The sequence below is a fragment of the Schistocerca piceifrons genome, chromosome 1 (genome assembly GCF_021461385.2).
Source record: "Schistocerca piceifrons isolate TAMUIC-IGC-003096 chromosome 1, iqSchPice1.1, whole genome shotgun sequence".
NCBI classification, from domain to species: domain Eukaryota; kingdom Metazoa; phylum Arthropoda; class Insecta; order Orthoptera; family Acrididae; genus Schistocerca; species Schistocerca piceifrons.
Window position 1 is genome coordinate 237,760,332 of NC_060138.1, and position 19,195 is coordinate 237,779,526.

General features: G+C 42.0%; 1 protein-coding gene across 1 annotated transcript in view; it reads left to right on the forward strand.

Annotated features, from left to right (window-relative positions):
- The first annotated feature begins 4,032 nt into the window (after positions 1-4,032).
- LOC124804317 (4-coumarate--CoA ligase 1-like) overlaps positions 4,033-19,195 on the forward strand; it is a 73,363-nt gene continuing 58,200 nt past the window's right edge. Inside the window, exon 1 of the mRNA XM_047264745.1 lies at positions 4,033-4,179. Coding sequence (XP_047120701.1) covers positions 4,033-4,179 — 147 coding nt within the window. The remainder of the gene's footprint in view (positions 4,180-19,195) is intronic.

Below are 19,195 nucleotides of genomic sequence, written 5' to 3' on the forward strand. Positions count from 1 at the left end.
TCTCAGATAGAAAGCAGCCATTATCGGAAGATGACAAGACGGTCGGTCGGGACAGAGTGGCCGAACCAGGGCCTGAACGTGAAACTTAACTTACACTTATGTTCTTTTTGATGGATCAGTCGTTTCTTCCTGGTTCGGTAATAAACACCTTGTACCCAAGAACTTCCGCTGCCTATTTCAGTGCCTCTTTTCCTTTGTTTAGTCGTTAGATATTCTTTATTAACGGCATTGACGGAAAAAAATCGCAACACGAAAAAATAATGACTGTAGAGTAGTGAAGTTTAGAGAAACCACACCGTGGTTCAGGTCGAAAAAAATCGCTTTTCAGTTTTCATCATATTTCGATAGATTAAGGTTTTATTTAAGTACTCTGAAAAGGATTTTGCTGAAAAAATTTTTTCGAGTATTTAAAGAGTATTTTCCTACCACGTGTGTTTATCTTCCATGCCCACTTTTCTGTCACCCACTGTCAACCCACCCACTGTCAACTCTAAGCCATATGGAGATGCCATTATTAGCAAAATAGAATGCGTAGGCCATGTTCAAAAACGTTTGGGAACAAGACTGAGAAAACTAACTGTTGATATGAGGGGAAAAAAATTAGAAGATGGAAAATTCTTGACTGGACAGGGTCGGTAAACTAAAACTGAAATAGAAAACTTGCAGGTATACTGTGGCAGGCAATTAGGAGAAATAAAGAAAATCTGGAGGCAATGGAGAGAGTTGTTTGGGCCATATTCTTCCATAAGTCCTCTACTGAGGATAAGCCATGTCATGGATTGTGTCCATCAGCAGAAAATTCGTGGTGCAAATACAATAGGGCTCAGGCAACTGGAGAATCTTATTCTCACCAGCATTCTCTTCCTGCTGCTGTTATTACAGCAGTTAAACCTATTTTCAGAGACTTGACTCATCCTGACCTTCTACGTAAATGTATGCATGAGCATACAAATAACGCAAATGAATGTTTCAGCAGCATAATTTGGAACGGCCTTCCTAAAACTGTATTTGTAGGCATGCATGCAATGAAACCAGGAGTTCATGATGCTGTTATTACATTCAATTGTGGTAATGTTGGGAAGTGTTGGGTACTGAAAAAGCTGGGAATTAATCCTGGTGAAAATATGATCACTGGGCTGCAACACTGCGATAAAATGAGGATAGCCGATGCAGACAGATCTGCATCTAATATGGCCAAGAAAGCAAGACAAACATCCAGGAAGGTGAAAAAGAAGCTGGAAGATCTGCTAGAGGCCAAAGAAGGGCCATCACATGCAGCAGGACAGTTTTAGTTAACTGTAAGTAACAAATTTCAAAAGCTTTTTCTTTCAAGTCAGTTTCCTTCAAACTAAGATGTTCAGTTCATATGCCCCTTATGTCAGAAACTACATAGATAAATGAATGCAATTTTCAGAGACTCTGCATAACAAAAAAACCACCTCTGGTACTACATTCACAAATATTCCCCCATTAGGAAGTTCACAAAAAAGTATTTTAGGCAGAAAAAACTTAATATTTTTTGTTAATAAATTAAAAAAAGTATTTCTTAAACAATATAAAATGGATAAAGTAGATTTTAGCACAGTTCACTCTATTAGCATCATGTAACATACAGTAAAAATATTACGGTCCTGCATCAAATAGTTTTCTCAGAAATGGGTCACATACTTGCCTAAATTAACATGGGTTAGATAGGCAGGGTGTGGTCCCCTTTTGTAAGTGTGAGATAAGCCATTGCAAATATGAAATTGTGGTACATTAACACCAGTGTAACAGCCAGAATGTCGAATGAAAGCGTGAACAGTATTCCAGGAGCTGTGTTCCAACAGGATAACTCTCTCCTACAATACCTCTGTTGCAACCCAACATGCTCTTCAGTGTGACAAAATGTTGCCTGGTAGATCACCAGATCTGTCTCCAATCGAGCACATAGGATTGTTGCGGTTCGCAGGTCGAATCACCAGACTGACGTACAAATTTGCAGTCAGGCTCCGTAAGTCAACCACGAGAGTGCTCCAGAGTGCTCCAGTTCTCGTATGAAAACGCACCCCAGACCATAACTCCAGGTACAGGTCAAGTGTTTCTAGCGCAATGATGGGTTGGCTGCTGGCCCTCTACTGGCCGCCTCCTAACCAACACACGGCCATCACGTGCACCGAGGCACAAGCAGCTTTCATCAGAAGACGAGCAAACCTCCACCCTGTCCTCTAACGAGCTCTCGTTTGCACCAGGGAAGATGCAAATGTCGCTGGTTTCGGGTCAGTGGAATGCACGTTACAGGGCGTCCCACTCGGAGCTGTCCTGGAAGTAACTGATTTTTAACACATCATTGTGTTACTGTGGTGCCAACTTCTGGTCAAACTGCTGCTGCAGATGCAAATCGATGCGCCAGAGCCATGCGCGAACACGATGGTATTCCCTATCGTTAATGCCACGTGGCCATCCAGATCCCGGTCTTCTTGCGACGGTACATTCTCATGCTCATCACTGCCAGCAATCATGTACATTCGTGACAAAAAATAAAAGCACCAACAGCCGTCCTTATGATTTTATTTTATTTTGTCGCAACCGGTTTCAACGCTTCATTGGGTCGTCTTCAGGCTGTTTTGATGCGGTACAGGTTGATACGATCGCCATGCATAACCCATCAGTTGCCATCATTACTGGATTCGCAGATAACGTGTCAGCACTCCAACCATCAACTGCCAATGGTTGGAGTGCTGACACGTTATCTGCGAATCCAGTAATGATGGCAACTGATGGGTTATGCATGGCGACCGTATCAACCCGTACGGCATCAAAACAGTCTGAAGATGACGCAATGAAGCGTTGAAACTGGTAGAGACAAAATAAAATAAAATCATAAGGACGGCTGTAGGCGTTTTTATATTTTGTCACGATAATAAACGACCGTCGTCCCAGAGACAACATGCATAACCCATCAGTTGCCAGCATTACTGGATTCGCAGATAATGTGCAGCACTCCAGCCATTGGCAGTTGATGGTTGGAGTGCTGACACATTATCTGTGAATCCAGTAATGTTGGCGACTGATGGATTATGCATGGCGATCGCATCGTCCTGTACCGCATCAAAACAGTCTAAAGATGACGCAATGAAGCGTTGGAAATGGTAGCGACAAAACAAAATAAAATCATAAGGACGGCTGTAGGTGTTTTTATTTTTTGTCACGATAATAAACGGCTGTCGTCCCAGAGACCACCTGCTAAAATGATGGACATACAAAATCACGCACATTGCCTATATTCCTGCGAAATCTGTCTGCAGTATCACGGAAGGGACGCCCAGATTCTCGTAGTTCTATTAGACAACCTAATTCAAACTGAATGAGGTGTTGATAAAGGCGTCTTTGTCGCCTTAAACGCATTCTTGACTAACATCAACCCCCCACGTCCTATCTCGAAGGTAACTGCGACCCACGACTTTTCCAGTTTGTATTTAATGCAAATCTGATTTGCATACTCATAATGGCGTGACCAGCGTGATTCTTGGTGTGGAAGTTTAGTAGACATGTTCTTTCATGTGTAGAAACACGCTTACCAACTCTCGTTTACGTCGCACAGTTCCTTCTTGGTGTTGTGATTTTTTCATTGGCCGTAACTGAGGGTCTTTGATCAAAACACAGATATTTCATTTAGTGCGTTCTCATATGTTATTGAAATAGACTTGAGTGACCCCTTCCGTCCTTAATCGTTCATCACACCTGATGTACTCCGCTGAGAGTGCGGAGGTAAAGTCGTGTCACGTTTGTAGCAGGTGATGAAGTCGTGGGTTTCGGCAGGGTCAGGCAAGTGAGTAGGATAGTGGGTGGGCGAGTGCAAGCCGCACAGCTGGCAACGTGGTTCCACGTTTCGCAGAAGCAAGCCTCACTTCCATAAGTGCAGAAACATCGTTACTTTGCCTCTGCTACAGTTATCCTAAGCTCACTTGCTTTATCGGCGTAGCTGTTGACCGGACAAGATAAGACGACAGACATAGCCAGGAGGGTGAGCCTGCGCTATCGTAGTCCACCATGGCGACGATCAGGGACGGCGAGAAGCAGAGCCGGTACGTGCTGAGCGGCCCGCCGCTGACTGAGGCCGAGGTGGCGGGGGCGGATCTGCCCCTGGCGTCCTACCTCGTCCAGAAGCTGGCCGCCCACGGAGACCGCGTTCTGCAGGTCGGTGCGTGTGCTCCACAGCAGCGGTAGAGGCGCAACAGTTTAGGGGACCCCTGTAGAATAGCTGGCGTAAATTCCCTGGTCATGTTGTAATACTAAGTTTTGACTTCAGCTTAGTAGGTGTGTGGTCTGGTAGAGTGACGGGGTGGCTCAAGTCCTTAGGGCGGCTAGTAGCGTCATGGAATGTGCGAAATTTGTCTAAATGCTAATCCGAAAATTTCTTTAAGCATTTAACCAGAGAACCAACTCGTGAATGTAACATTTTAGACCTGTTGGTGACAAAGTGACCCGTACTTTTCATCTTAATTAGCGCAGAAAAGAGAATCAGTCATCATTAGGCCGTGACGGCATCTCTGAATAGGGCTGTAAATAGGAAAGCAAAGAAAGACAGGAACACCTTTTTCCCCGCTCTGCTTAGCATGAGCGACGTTTCAAATTATCTCAGCGGGCAGCATCAAAATTCCATCTCCAGCACTTGGGATCGTTGAGTCTCAATACATATGTTCAAGAGCATTGCACAATACGTTGTAGACAGGTACGTGCCGAGCAAAGTTGTGAGGGATGGAAAAGGGCAGCGTGGTTCGTTGGCCGTCTTAGAAAGCTACTACGAAAGTAAAGAGACTTTCACAGCAAATTTAAACGGAAACAAAGCTCCCAAAACAAACAAAAATTAAACTAAAAATAGCTCAACAAAAGCCACACTTGAAGCATACAACGAATTCAAATATAAAATTCAGTCTACCCACTGGAGAGCAAATCCTGAGAAATTTTGGTCTTACTTTAAATCAGAAGACGAATCAAAGATATATGTCTCACTGTGACCTTAATCAGGACTGTGACCTTAATGAAGGACAACACAAAGACGCCGAAATATGAGGGACGATCAAAATATTTCCTTCTGAGGGCGTTACTAGTAGCATACACTATATGATCAAAATTATCCGGACACCTAGCTGAAAATGACTTACAAGTTCGTGGCGTCCTCCATCGGTAATGCTGGAATTCAATATGGTGTTGACCCACCCTTAGCCTTGATGACAAATTCCATTCTCGCATGCATACGTTCAGTGAGGTGCTGGAAGTTTTCCTGGGGAACGGCAGTCCAGTCTTCACGAAGTGCTGCACTGAGGAGAGGTACTGATGACGATCGGTGAGGCCCGGCACAGGAAGTCAGCGTTCCAAAACATACCAAAGCTGTTCTACAGGATTCAGGTCAGGACCCTGTGCAGGCCAGTCCATTACAGGGATGTTATTGTGGTGTAACCACTCCGCCACAGACTGTGCATTATGAACGGGTGCTTGATCGTGTTGAAAGATGCAATCGCCATCCCCGAATTGCTCTTGAAGCAAGAAGGTGCTTAAAACATCAATGTAGGCTAGAGCTGTGATTGTGCCACGCAAAACACGACCACAGCATAACACCACTGCCTCCGAATTTTACAGTTGGCACTACACACGCTTGCTGATGAGGCATTCGCCTTACCCACACCCGGCCATCGGATTGGCACATTGTGTACCATGATTCGTCACTCCATACAGCGTTTCTCCACAATTCGTCCAATGTTTACGCTCCTTACGACAAGCGAGGCTTCGTTTGGCATTTACCGGAATGATGTGAGGCTTATGAGCAGCCGCTCGACCATGAAATCCAAGTTTTAGTACTTGCAGTGAATCCTGACGCTGTCTGTAATTGCTGTGTGATGGCCTGGATAGATGTCTGCCTATTACACATCACGACCCTCTTCAACTGTCGGCGGTCCCTGTCAGACAACAGACGAGGTCGGCCTGAACGCTTTTGTGCTGTACGTATCCCTTCACGTTTCCACTTTACTACCACAGCGGAAATAGTGGACCTAGGTATGTTTAGGAGTATGGATATCTCGCTCGCAAACGTATGACACAAGTGACACCCAATCACCTGACCACGTTCGAAGTCAGTGAGTTCCGCGGAGGGTCACATTCTGGATGTCTAATGACTACTGAGGTCATTGATGCGGAGTACCTGGCAGTAGGTGGTAGCATAATGCATCTAATATGAAAAACGTATGTTTTAGTGGTGTCCGGATACTTTTGATCACATAGTGTATATGCAACGTAGCGCAATTCCGATGTGGCTATTTAAACGCTGACATGTAGGCAAGGGATTAGTGTATTCTCGACGAGCATACGGTAAATGTGAAAACGTGAACTATGGCAACGTTAGTACCAAACGGAGTAACGTGCTGTTATTCCGGTTTCTCCTACTGAAGCACAAGGACCGGTAGATATCCGCCGGGGAATGAAGAATATGTATAGGGCAGAATGTTTGACGAAAACCACCGTTGTGGAGAAGCGCGCCAACTGGACAGGATTCGACACAACACACTGGTCGAACTGCATAGTCCTGCTCTCTCCCCATGCGATTAAAACGGCTTCACTTCCATGAAGAAGACCGTGAAGGGTCGACAATTCTTGTTGGACGAAGATGTACTTCTGGCAGTTACGGACTTCTTCTCGCAGCAGGACACGGTGTTTTATCTAATTAGTATCTTCAAACAGATGCTGCGGTGGGATGATTGCCTCAGTGCTCCATGTGATTTTGCCAAAGCGGCATACCAATGCTGGACTGTACTGAAACTTGTTGATCGCCTCCCATACTAAACGTCTATGTCCAAAACTGCTTCACAGAAGAAGATCGCTTCGTAACACCTCTTTCAGTCACAGCACAAAGGACAAAATAGCTGATATCGAAATAACTGAAATCTCCCAATAGAGAAAAGGCTACTGGAGCTCATAGGATGTCAGTACTATTGCGCATAGTGTATGCAAAACAATTTACTCCTCTTTTGACACCAGTGTACCGTACGTTTCTAGGAGAGAAATGTTCCTGATGATTGGAGTAAAACACATCATTCACGTTTTCTGCAAGCATTATCGAACAGACATACAAAACTACAAGCCTATATCTCCTTCGTCCGTCTGTTGAAGAGTTTGGAACGCCTTTTATGCTCGCGTATTATGAAATTTCTGGAGACCGAAAATTTCCTCTGTAAGAGTCAATGCAGGTACCGAAAACTATGGGTGACTGAAAAATAGCTGGCTCTGTTTGCCCAGGAGAGAAGAAAACGGTAGATATAGGCACCGAGGTAGATTTCGAGTCCTTCACTTACTTAAAGCATTCGACACACTTCCGCCTAATGAACACAATACCAGTGTACGGTATAGCAGACCAGTTTCGTGACTGGACTGAAGAGTTTCTAGCAAACTGGAGACAGTGTGTCACTTCCAATAGAGAGAAGTCTCCAGATGTAAAAGTAACTTAGGGATACCACCGGTGTTATAGGTCTATTACTTTTCGCAATGTATATAAGTGACATACTAGACAAAATTGGAAGTTCTGCGGGGTTTTCGTGGATTATGCTGTTGTACTCAGAGAAGTTGGTAGTCTAGAAAACAGAACCAAAGTATAGAGAGATCAGCAAAAGGCTGACGATTGGTGCAGGGAATGGCAAACTGACTTTCAGCATAAAGAAACGTAACCTACTGCGTACAGATAGATCGATTTAAAGTGAAACTAATCATATGGAAATGCGACGTTACTTACTGTCGCTCAATGATATATTCACTAGGAAAGTTTCTCAAAGGGGCGACATTAATTAGAAGCTAACAAGCTATGTGAGTTTGATACTCAACAGTCGCGACATGGAGGCAACCCAAATTGATGATGGGCAATCTCTATAGATAGCATCACGCAGTGCAGCTCGTTAAACCTTCTCTTGCTGTAACTGCAACATTGCCTTATCAGGATCCATCGTGATAACGTTTTCTTTTAGTTGGGATTGTATCAGGTCCGTGAGCAGGCTGTCGTGCGTCATTGTTCATCTACATCTACATCTACATCTACATCTACGTGATTACTCTGCTATTCACAATAAAGTGCCTGCATAAGAGATAACCGATCGAATCGACGTATTTCTCACAATAAGATGTTACGTTAAGCAAGGGAAATAATCGGATAATGTATCTCTGTGGCGTTGTGACTCACTGTTGTAAAACAGTTAACGAAAGAACACCGATAGTGTTCGGTCGTCTACCTCCGAGCAATCCAGTTCTCTCCTATTGTTTCACCAAAACACATTTAAGAATACAATATAAAATGGAAAATTATATGGATATAGGATGAAGGTCCTTGTGAAATAGTGATCTCGACTAATTATAGTGTAATAGATAATTATTAAGACAGTAAAATTACAATCAATTCAAATTACATCTTTTCCGCATAAACTATCATAAACGAAAAACAAAATGAAAGTGCTGAAACAAGTGTAACTGTCTTAGTCCTTTTTTCGTAGTGACGTTGTTTTAACTTATGTGGCATTCTGAGAGATTCTTCCAGTGTAAATGTTCACTGGAATTACAGATGTGTTTTCGTGGTTGCAGATAATGACACATTTTATCAGATATTTTTAGTGATACTTTACCGGTCTTTTCCAATAAAGCACCTCAGACATGAATTAGATTTAGAATTTGTGGATAAGATATGAAAATGTTTGACAACTGTTCCGTTAGGGAGTTTACAACAATAGTAAATCATTGAAAGATAACTTCTCTAAGCCAATTATAAATCACCTATATTCTGTATAACTTTATCTTAGTGTACTGTTGCTACACAATGTACAGTGTGAGAAATGAAAAACAACTATTGCCTGTAATTCTGGAGCAAACAAAACTGCACATGTCCAAACAGCAGACAAGACTTAACATTCTAAATATATTTAGTCAATGAAACATACAGATAAAACATGGGAAAAACAGAAGTATTCACAAATAATATTTCATGTACAAAATCTCTGTCGTATGTATTTATTTATATCTCTCTCCTTTAACGCCTTCCTTCTAGCCTTTGGGTGGAATTTGTCGTGTCACATTATGTTTTATGGGGAACCATGTCAAAATGATACTGATACCCACTAATTACGCCAGGTCTTCTAGAGACGAAATTACAATAACGTGATAGCGATCCTGCTAACTCGAATATCTGTTCCTTTGACAAACATTCGGATTCCTCAGTTTTCTCGTACTTGCGCGCAGGTTCGCACATCACATATTCAATGATGCCGAAACAGTTGCAGCACTCGATTACTCACGGTGATGTGCATGTGCAGAAACCGACATTGAATGATTTTTATTCCAGCCCCTCAGTTTTAATTAAATTTATATCAACATTTCTAACATACACTGTCAAATGTTGCTGGGCTCTTGGAAGGTCGGTCTTCGCATTTCTTCCTCACAGGGTGTCCATAACCATCAAGTAATTTACAATTAAGCCTTCACAGTGATAAATGTGCAAATAATGGCTCTATCCTTAAACTGAACGTTAATCTGTGCTTGCGTATCCACACTCTGACATCTGGCATCAGTAGCAACAGACGCCAGAAAAATTTACTGTGGCAGGATGGGCACATTCAGAGTGTCGGTAATACTCTTAAAGAAATTACCAACAAGGGTAATCATACTAGCACTTGTTTCAAGTACTACAATGATGAGAATTCTGCCCGCAATGGCGTTAACCGTTATCTGTACAAGATCTTACGCATATTCCGTACCCATTTCAGAGTCATGACCACGCCCTTGCCTAATATCAACATATAAAGCTGTCCAGAGTAAACTGGGTCCCCATCCCACTCCGATCCCATCTCAAGACTGTCATCAGACATCTAGTTTGACGCTTCATTCGTTGATGAGGGGCGTTCCTCTGCACTTCAACTATGCAAATGTAATGATTTTGCGGCAGTGGCCAATTCGGTGGAGGTCACGCATTGGTAGTCAGTCTGTTGTCGAAGTTAGGATGTTGTGTCAGTCGCAGATTCCCGGCGTTTGGGGCCAGTGGTTTCCGTATTTCGAGTGGCACTAATGGCCGGGTCCATTTCGGTTTGTATGATATTCCACATTCAGCCTGTAACAATGCGGAGAATTCTGCGATTTTACATTATTATTTTGAATTCCACGATTGGCCTGCGGCGCCGCGCTTTTGCCGTGATAATCGTTGCTGTCCCCCAAGATTAATGACGTGCGCAGTGAAATTTATAGGCCGCATTCCACCTTTGCCGCTAGCGCATTTAAAATCCGCCTGGACCAAATCAATCAAATTCAGTACTGACGCGAAATGCTTCAGGTTATGGTCTGGTATTGTAATTAACGTTTCACAAATGTTGATGGGTAACTTAACCTTCAAATTCCGTAGCTCATACTTGTATGCTACAGCATGATCGTAGTAGCGAGTTTTTTTAATACTGCATTCTAGGTATTTCCTCAAGCTATATTGCTTTGGACTGTATTTTTACGGGGTAAATACATCTTTCCTCAGTCGTCTTTCCGCTTATCCTGACCACTACTTGGTCAGGAATGTTTCCTCAAACTAATCGTACGTCATACCATTCTCAGAAATTTCAGTTGCCCATAAGGCTGTCTCATCCGGTATGTATGCTATGGCGAACTGAATCTTCTGCCTTGCGCTCCAAGACTTGTCCAATATACTCCTAAACGCCTTTACAAAAACAACTGGGTAAGCAGACTTCTTTTCTCGTGAAAATACCTAGAACTGCCATCCTCAATGAAGTATTTCTGTATATGTGGATGCCACCTCACTGATTCAGTAGTACAGTCTCAGTAACTTGCCCTGCCTCATCATGATAGGTTTGGTAGTAAGGGCTAGTAGCGTCACACATTTCATTTGTACAAGTAGGACCTGGTCACCCATCAAGTACTGGTTCTTTTACAGCCGTGTCCTCGCGATGTAGGAAAGTTACCTGATCGAGATGCTGTCATGCCATTCGGGAATGTCGTGGTTTAGCGCATGCTTTGTGTGTTCTAACTCACTCCGAATAGCTTCACGTGTAGTACCTGATTCTGGCGATGCTCCATCACCATCTCGCTGTATCATATCTTATCGCTCAGCACATAATTTTTCATTAACCAATATGTCCTTTTCATCAATTATATAATAAACAGATAAAAATAATAAAGGAAACACTTCAGAAAGGCAGATGCATACAGATTCATTGGAAGAATCCTCAGGAAATATAGTCCGTCAACAAAGGAGGTAGCTTACAAAACACTCATTCGACAAGGATTTGGCTTCAAGACAGACAGAATTGATATAATAGAATATCTAAAGACGAGCAGCATGTTTCGTTACCGGTTCATGTAGTTAGCACGAAAGCGTCCTGGTGACGATCAGTCAACTCCAATGGTTGATGCTCCAAGAGGGCCATTCTTCACGGTGCTGTTTACTGTTCGAGTTCCGATATCATTGTTTCCTACAAGAATCAAAAGGTCTATTTTTTCTACCTAAGTATATCTCGCGATCAGGCCATGAAGACAAAATTAAAGACATTCGTGCTCACACGGAGACCTACCGGCAACCATTCAAGATTGGAACAGAAGTGGGCGAGAGTGACAGTGATACACGAAGTACCCGCCACCAAACAGTTTGCGGCGTATCGATCCAGATGTAGACATACAGCACGCGTGTTTCAGGCAACTGCTAGGAGCTATATGAAACCTTGAGGACCATCTGAAACCGTTTAGGATGTGTGAATTTAGAGCTATGAACCTGAAACTGAGAAGTATTCCTTGCAATGGCTAACATACTGCATACTTACGAAGGAAATTCAAGTCCATGAGTCCTTTAAATCATACCGTCTTCTATGATGTTTCCTACAAAAGTGACTTTCTTGCCTCCTGATCCTTGTGAGACCAGTAAAAGTTAGTAGCCTAAACTGTTATTTTCCTCTGTCCTGTCTTTCCTACTGAAGGGTCTTCCTTCACTTTGAATATACAAAACTGAACAAGAGGAATTTTAACGCAATTAATTTGCTTGTTCGATACTGACGTGCTAATCCACATTCAATTCAAATCCAAATGCGACGAATGGAAACTGCATACTTTTTCGCTCTTGATTCAGGCTATTTTAAACCTTGAGTACCTCACCTATTAAGCCAAGGATTCTAAGGACTAGAAACTGTGATACTGAATTATGGGCCTCCAACTGAAAGAAGTTTCTTCAGTCTGTGGCATTGATTTGGCGGGGTGTGTGCTCTGGAACTTATTTGCGACAAGTTAGCTCATTTCAATAACTTCTCTTACTGAAGACGCAGTAACCCACTGTTTATTCCTGTTGAGATTTACGTTTCCTGTAGTTTAACAAAAAATGAAGGGCGAATTCCTGGATGGTTTTTCAAAGTAAATCGACAAAATTTCACTACCAGTTCGCTAGCCTTGTTCAATTCCAGTTTGTGCTCCCTCATTATGATTTCTTCATACAGTGAAGCTCCAAACAAACTGGTATAGGCATGCGTATTGAAATACACAGATATGTAAGCAGGAAGAATACAGCGCTGCGTCGGCAACGTCTATATGAGAAAATTGACTAGTGTAATTGTTAGATCGGTTACTGCTGCTACAATGGCAGGTTATCAAGATTTAAGTGAGTGAACGTGGTGCTATAGTCGGCGAGAGATGGGACACAGCATCTCCGAGATAGCGATGAAGTGAGGATTTTCCCGTATGATCATTTCACGAGTCTACAGTGAATATCAGGAATCCGGTAAAACAGCAAATCTCCGACATCGCTGCGGCAGGAAAAAGATCCTGCAAGAACGGGGCCAACGACTACTGAAGAGAATCGTTCAACGTCACAGAAGTGCAACCCTTCCATAATTTGCTGCAGATTTCAAAGCTGGACCACCAACAAGTGTCAGTGTGCGAACCATTCAACGAAACATCATCGATATGGGCTTTCTGTGCCGAAGGTCTACGCGTGTACCCTTGATGACTGCACGACACAAAGCTTTACTCCTTACCTGAGCCGTCCACTTCGACATTCCACTGTTGATGACTGGAGCATGTTGCCTGGTCGGACGAGTTTCGTTTCAAATTGTACCGAGCGGATGGACTCGTATCGGTATGAAGACAACCTCATGAATCCATGGACCCTGCATGTCAGCAGGGGACTGTCCAAGCTGGTGGAGGCTTTGTTATAGTGTCGGACGTGTGCAGTTGCAGTGATATAGGACCCCTGGTACGTCTAAACACGACTCCGACAGGCGACACGTACACAAGCATCCTGTCTGGTCACCTGCATCCATTCATGGACGTTGTGCATTCCGACGGACTACGACAATTCCTGCAGGACAATACGACACCCCACACGTACAGAATTGCTACAGAGTGGCTCCAGGAACTCTATTCTGAGTTTAAACACTTCCGTTGGCCACCAAACTTCTCAGACATGAACTTTATTTAGCATATCTGTGATGCCTTGTAACGTGCTGTTCAGAAGATCTCCACCCTGTCGTACACTTACGTATTTATGGACAGCCCTGCAGGATTCATGGTTTCAGTTCCCTCCGACACTACTTCAGCCATTAGTCGAGTCCATGCCACGTCGTGTTGCGGCACTTTTGCGTGCTCACGGGAGCCCTGCACCATATTACCAGGTGTTCAGTTTCTTTGGCTCTTCAGTGTACATGGGACATGAAACCCAAAACTTATTTCTTTCATTGATCATACTCGCAAAAAAGAATGTAATGATTATTATTGTTATGGGTATAAGTAGTATTACAGGTTAAGTACACACTTTCATGGTGATTAGAAAACGTTGGTTTGGTGATGTTTTTTTCACACATGTTATGTGTTAATTGTGCAAAAAAGAACATACTTAGATCTTGAATGTAGATCGTTAAATGATTACCATCTAATACACAATGACAAAAGGAGGCAAAAAATATAAATACGAAGATATTGATGTCAATTTGGATACAGGAAATAATAAATTTGAGGATCTTACTTAGACGCATTTTAGTAACTCACCATAAGATGAATTCATAGTTTTCGAAACCAGACACTGCCCCTACCAGTATAACCTACACACAATATCTAACTCTCAAAACTGGATCTATGGCAGCTAGTTTAACATTCATCTGCGAAGCAAAGTGTGTTTTCATTTCTAAAAACCTTTTACCTCAGTTCATATACTTTTTTTATACCTTTTTGATAGAAGGGCTGATTTAATTTCCTAATTCAGAGACTTCCCATTTCCAGGATTTCCTTAAGCTCGGCCGTGCGGTTAAAGGCGCTTCAGCCTGGAACCGCGTGACCGCTACGGTCGCAGGTTCGAATTCTGCCTCGGGCATGGATGTGTGTGATGTCCTTAGGTTAGTTAGGTTTAATTAGTTCTAAGTTCTAGGCGACTGATGACCTCAGAAGTTAAGTCGCATAGTGCTCAGAGCCATTTGAACCATTTTGAACCTTAAACTCGTTTCATTATGTGAGATATTCATGAATTCACTCTTCTACGAAACCTTTCTACATCTACATTTACATCCATACTCCGCAAGTCACCTGATGGTGTGTGGCGGAGCTTACTTTGAGTACCTCTATCGGTTCTCCCTTCTATTCCAGTCTTGTATTGTTCGTGGAAAGAAAGATTGCCGGTATGCCTCTGTGTGGCCTCTAATCTCTCTGATTTTATCCTCGTGGTCTCTTCGCGAGATATACGTAGGAAGGAGCAATATACTGCTTGACTTCTCGGTGAAGGTATGTTCTCTAAACTTCAACAAAAGCCCGTACCGAGCTACTGAGCGTCTCTCTTGCAGAGTCTTCCACTGGAGTTTGTCTATCATCTCCGTAACGCTTTCGTGATTACTAAATGATCCTGTAAGCGCGCTGCTCTCCGTTGGATCTTCTCTATCTCTTCTATCAACCCTATCTTGTACGGATTCCACACTGGTGAGCAGTATTGAAGCAGTGGGCGAACAAGTGTACTGTAACCTACTTCCTTTGTTTTCGGATTGCATTTCCTTTCGATTCTTCCGATGAATCTCAGTCTGGCATCTGCTTTACCGACGATTAATTTTATATGGTCATTCCATTTTAAATCACTCCTAATGCCTACTCCCAGATATTTTATGGAATTAACTGCTTCCAGTTGCTGACCTGCTATATTGTAGCTAAATGATAAAGGATCTTTCTTTCTGTGTATTTGCAGCGCATTACACTTGTCTACATTGAGATTCAATTACCGCTCCCTGCACCATGCGTCAATTCGTTGCAGATCCTCCTGCATTTCAGTACAATTTCAATCTTTGGAATCTTTGGAATTCTCCCACGTTAAGGAATAAGTGAACTTTACTCAGTATGCGTAACTATCTTTTGCTTTGTTTTCTGTGTGTAAAAAAGGTACATTCAAGGACTGATTGAAGAGAATTATTGAGGAAATGGGTAGCCAGGCAGTGGCTTATCAGAAGCGTTTCATTGATAGTAAATGTGGATTTCGTACTCATTTCGAGGTTTGTGTATAGTCTCTGACATTGAATGCTACGTACGTCTCGGAATTCATTGTTTGAGTAGACTACAGCTGTTCTATGCAGTAAGAATAACTCAGATGATACTATGAATTCGTCAGGAGTCAAACAGAGATTCAATGAAGCAAAATATGTTGTTATTATCAACATAAGGGCTTATCCTGGATTACATTCCTCTCGTAAAACTATCAGGAAACTTTGTAATCACTGAAATAGACCTGTATTTGCGGACATCCTTCCTGTCTTTTTTTTGCATTCTATTGGAAATAGCATCAACTCCATACCATCTTCCTTTTCTATACCGTCGGTAAGGATAAATTTGGGAGAACAAAAATTCAGGGAGAAGAAATGGTAACTTGAAAGTTTGTCGATAGCTTTTTATTTCAATAAGAGACCATATGGATAGTGTGTAGAAAACAGGTTATAAGCTGATAGTCCACCAAAGTAAAACGAAGGTAAACTACATCTAAATCTACACTTACAAGGATGCTCTGCAAATCACACTTAAGTGCCTGGCAAGAGCTTCATCGAATTACCTTCACATAAATTTTCTATTATTCCAATCTCGAACAGCGCACGGAAAACTACGAACACCTATATCTTAACGTGCGAGCTCTGATTTCCTTTATTTATTATGATTACCGTTTCTCCCTATGTAGATCGGCGACAGCAAAATATTTTCTTATTCGGAGGAAAAAGTTGATGACTAAAATTTCGCGAGAGGATTCCACCGCAATGAAAGACGCCTTAGTTTTAACGATATCCACCCCAAATCCTGTCTCATGTCAGTGACAGCCTCCACCCGATTTCTCAATAATACAAAACGTGTTGCACTCCTTTGAACTTTCTCGATGTACTCAGTTAATCCTATATGAGGAGGATCCCAGACTGCGCAGCAATACTCCAAAAGAGGACGGACAGGTCCAGTGTATGCAGTCTCTTTAGTAGACCTGTTACATTTTCCAAGTGTTCTGCAAATAAAACGTACTCTTTAGTTCGTCTTCCTGACAACATTTTCTGTGTTTTATTTCCGATTTATGTTATTCGTAACTGTAATTCCTAGGTATATAGCTTAATTTACGGCCTTTAGGTTTTACTAATTTATCGTGTAACCCACGTATAACGGATTCTTTTTAGCGCTCATACGGATGACCTGACATTTTTCATTCTTTAGGGTCAACTGACAATTTTCGCACCTTACAGATCATTACTAGACGATAAATGGCAGCATCATCTGCAAACAACCCAAGACAATTGCTGAGATTGTCTCCTAAATCGTCTATATAGATAAGGAAAAGCAGAGGACCAATAGCACTACCACGCGCAACGCCAGAAATCACTTCTGTTTTACTCTATGACTTTCCGTCAGTTACTACGAACTGTGACGTGGCCGACAGGAAATCACGAATCCAGTCGCATAACTGAGGCGATATTCCATAAACACGCAATTTACTACAAGAAAATTGTGAGGTACAGTTTCAAACCCTTCTGGAAATCTAGAAATACAGAATCAATTTTAAATCCCTGCTCAATAACACTCATCACTTCGTGTGAGTAAAGAGCTAGTTGTGTTTCGCAAGAAAGATGTTTTCTAAATCCGTGATGGCGGGATGTTGTCGAACTGAATCAGGGGATACTGAGTGAATTAGATTAGGAAATGAGAAATTGGAAGGTGATGAGTGTTGCTATTTGGGGAAAAAAATAAGTGACAATCGTTGAAGTAAATAGGACACTGAATTCAGACTGGCAGTACCAAGAGAATCGTTTCTGAAAAATAGAAATTTGACACTATGGAATATAAATTAAAGTGTTAGGACGTCGTACCTGAGGGTATTTTTGTGCAGTGTAGCTTAAAGGGAAGTAAAATCGTAGACGTAAGCTGTTCACACAAAAAAGAATAGAAGCTTAAGCATGGGGCTTCAGTAGAATGCTGAAGGTTGCAAAGATAGATAAGATTTCTATTGAAGAGGTAATGAATTAATTGCAAAGAAAAGAAATTTCTAGGATACATGAATAAAAGAAGAGGTCGGTTGCTAAAAGACATCCTGAGACATCAAGGAATAGTTAATTTGGTGGTGGAGGAGATGCGAGAGCACAAATTTTATTTAGAGGGAGATCGAGTATTTACTAGAGCAAATAGTAAACAACGTTAGTTGCTTCAATTATGCACAAATGAGGACACTGTCGTGGAGAACTGTATTAGACCAATGTTCGGACTGAAGAGTACAACAATAAAGTATTTACAAACGTTTTTAGCCGGCCGATGTGGCCGTGCGGTTCTAGGCGCTGCAGTCTGGAACCGCGAGACCGCTACGGTCGCAGGTTCGAATCCTGCCTCGGGCATGGATGTGTGTGATGTCCTTAGGTTAGTTAGGTTTAACTAGTTCTAAGTTCTAGGGGACTAATGACCTCAGAAGTTGAGTCCCATAGTGCTCAGAGCCATTTGAACCATTTTTTTTTTTTGAACAAACATTTTTTGCTGTTTCCCACATGGCCATTCGATGCAAAGCAGCCCGTTTTACGCCACTGTATAAATACCTCATTGTTGAAAGTATCATAATTTATTAAGTACTCTGATCAGCCTACGCTATTACTAAATCCCCAAAATTAATCGTCCGTTGCCATGTAACAGCATTCAGAAAATTCATGATCCGATGACTAGTAGGCATTCTACACACCAGCGATCATCTCCAAAATGAGGTAGCGTTCCATTTAGACTGCGAAACAGAGAGCCATCTGCCTCTTAGTATCACACAAATATCTTAGAAATCAGAAATGGTAAAATATAGTCACTTGCTCTCTTTTTACAGCTGGACGTGCAGCGCTGTTGAGTACACTCAGTGTCGCATCCGTTTAATCCTCGAAGAGTCCCAAGTCACTTGTGAAAATTATTTTACAGTCGTGGTTTTATGTTAGTCAGCACTGTCGTTATTTATGTATTGCTTGTCGTTTGGCTCAGCGACACATAATCCCATTAGTGCTGTCGCCTCTCACGCTGATTACACTTTTTTCTTAGCGTTATCGCCTGACAGACTATTGATAGTTTTACATCCTATCTGATGATAAGAGAAAATTCTGTTGATGTTATTGTAAACGCTATGATATTGAAAATAAGCCAGTAAGTCTAGCAGAAATCTGTTCCCGATCCCAGATATACTTAAGGAAAAGAACGAATCGCTATTAACAACTGGCTAAGTGAAATGTTTAGGCGAAAAGTAGACAAGAAAAGGTCTCTGTCTCCAACCATAGTAACTAGTGACGCTAGTATTTGAGTTCCTTCCCTACAGTGATTTTGACGTGAAAACCTTAAAATACAATATGGTTTGGACCATCAACCTATGACGAAGGCAGCTATTGTCTGCCTTCTTCACATTCCATTCGTATCCGTAGAGAAAGGGAATATAATCATTAACTTCATACGGTCAGTTGCACAATGCCATACAATTTAATGAATGATAACCTGGTCACCTCAAACTCATACACATCGTCTGAAATTAAATAAAAAAAAAAAGAAAATAGCAAACAGAACTGATCTCAAAATTTAATGAGGGAGACAAAATTCTTGACAAATATAAAAATATGGTTGAAAGACCTGGAAACATAACTTTATAAATTGGAGCGAGTTATTAGATTTAAATATCATGGAGAAACTATGCATCGGCGTGGAATAT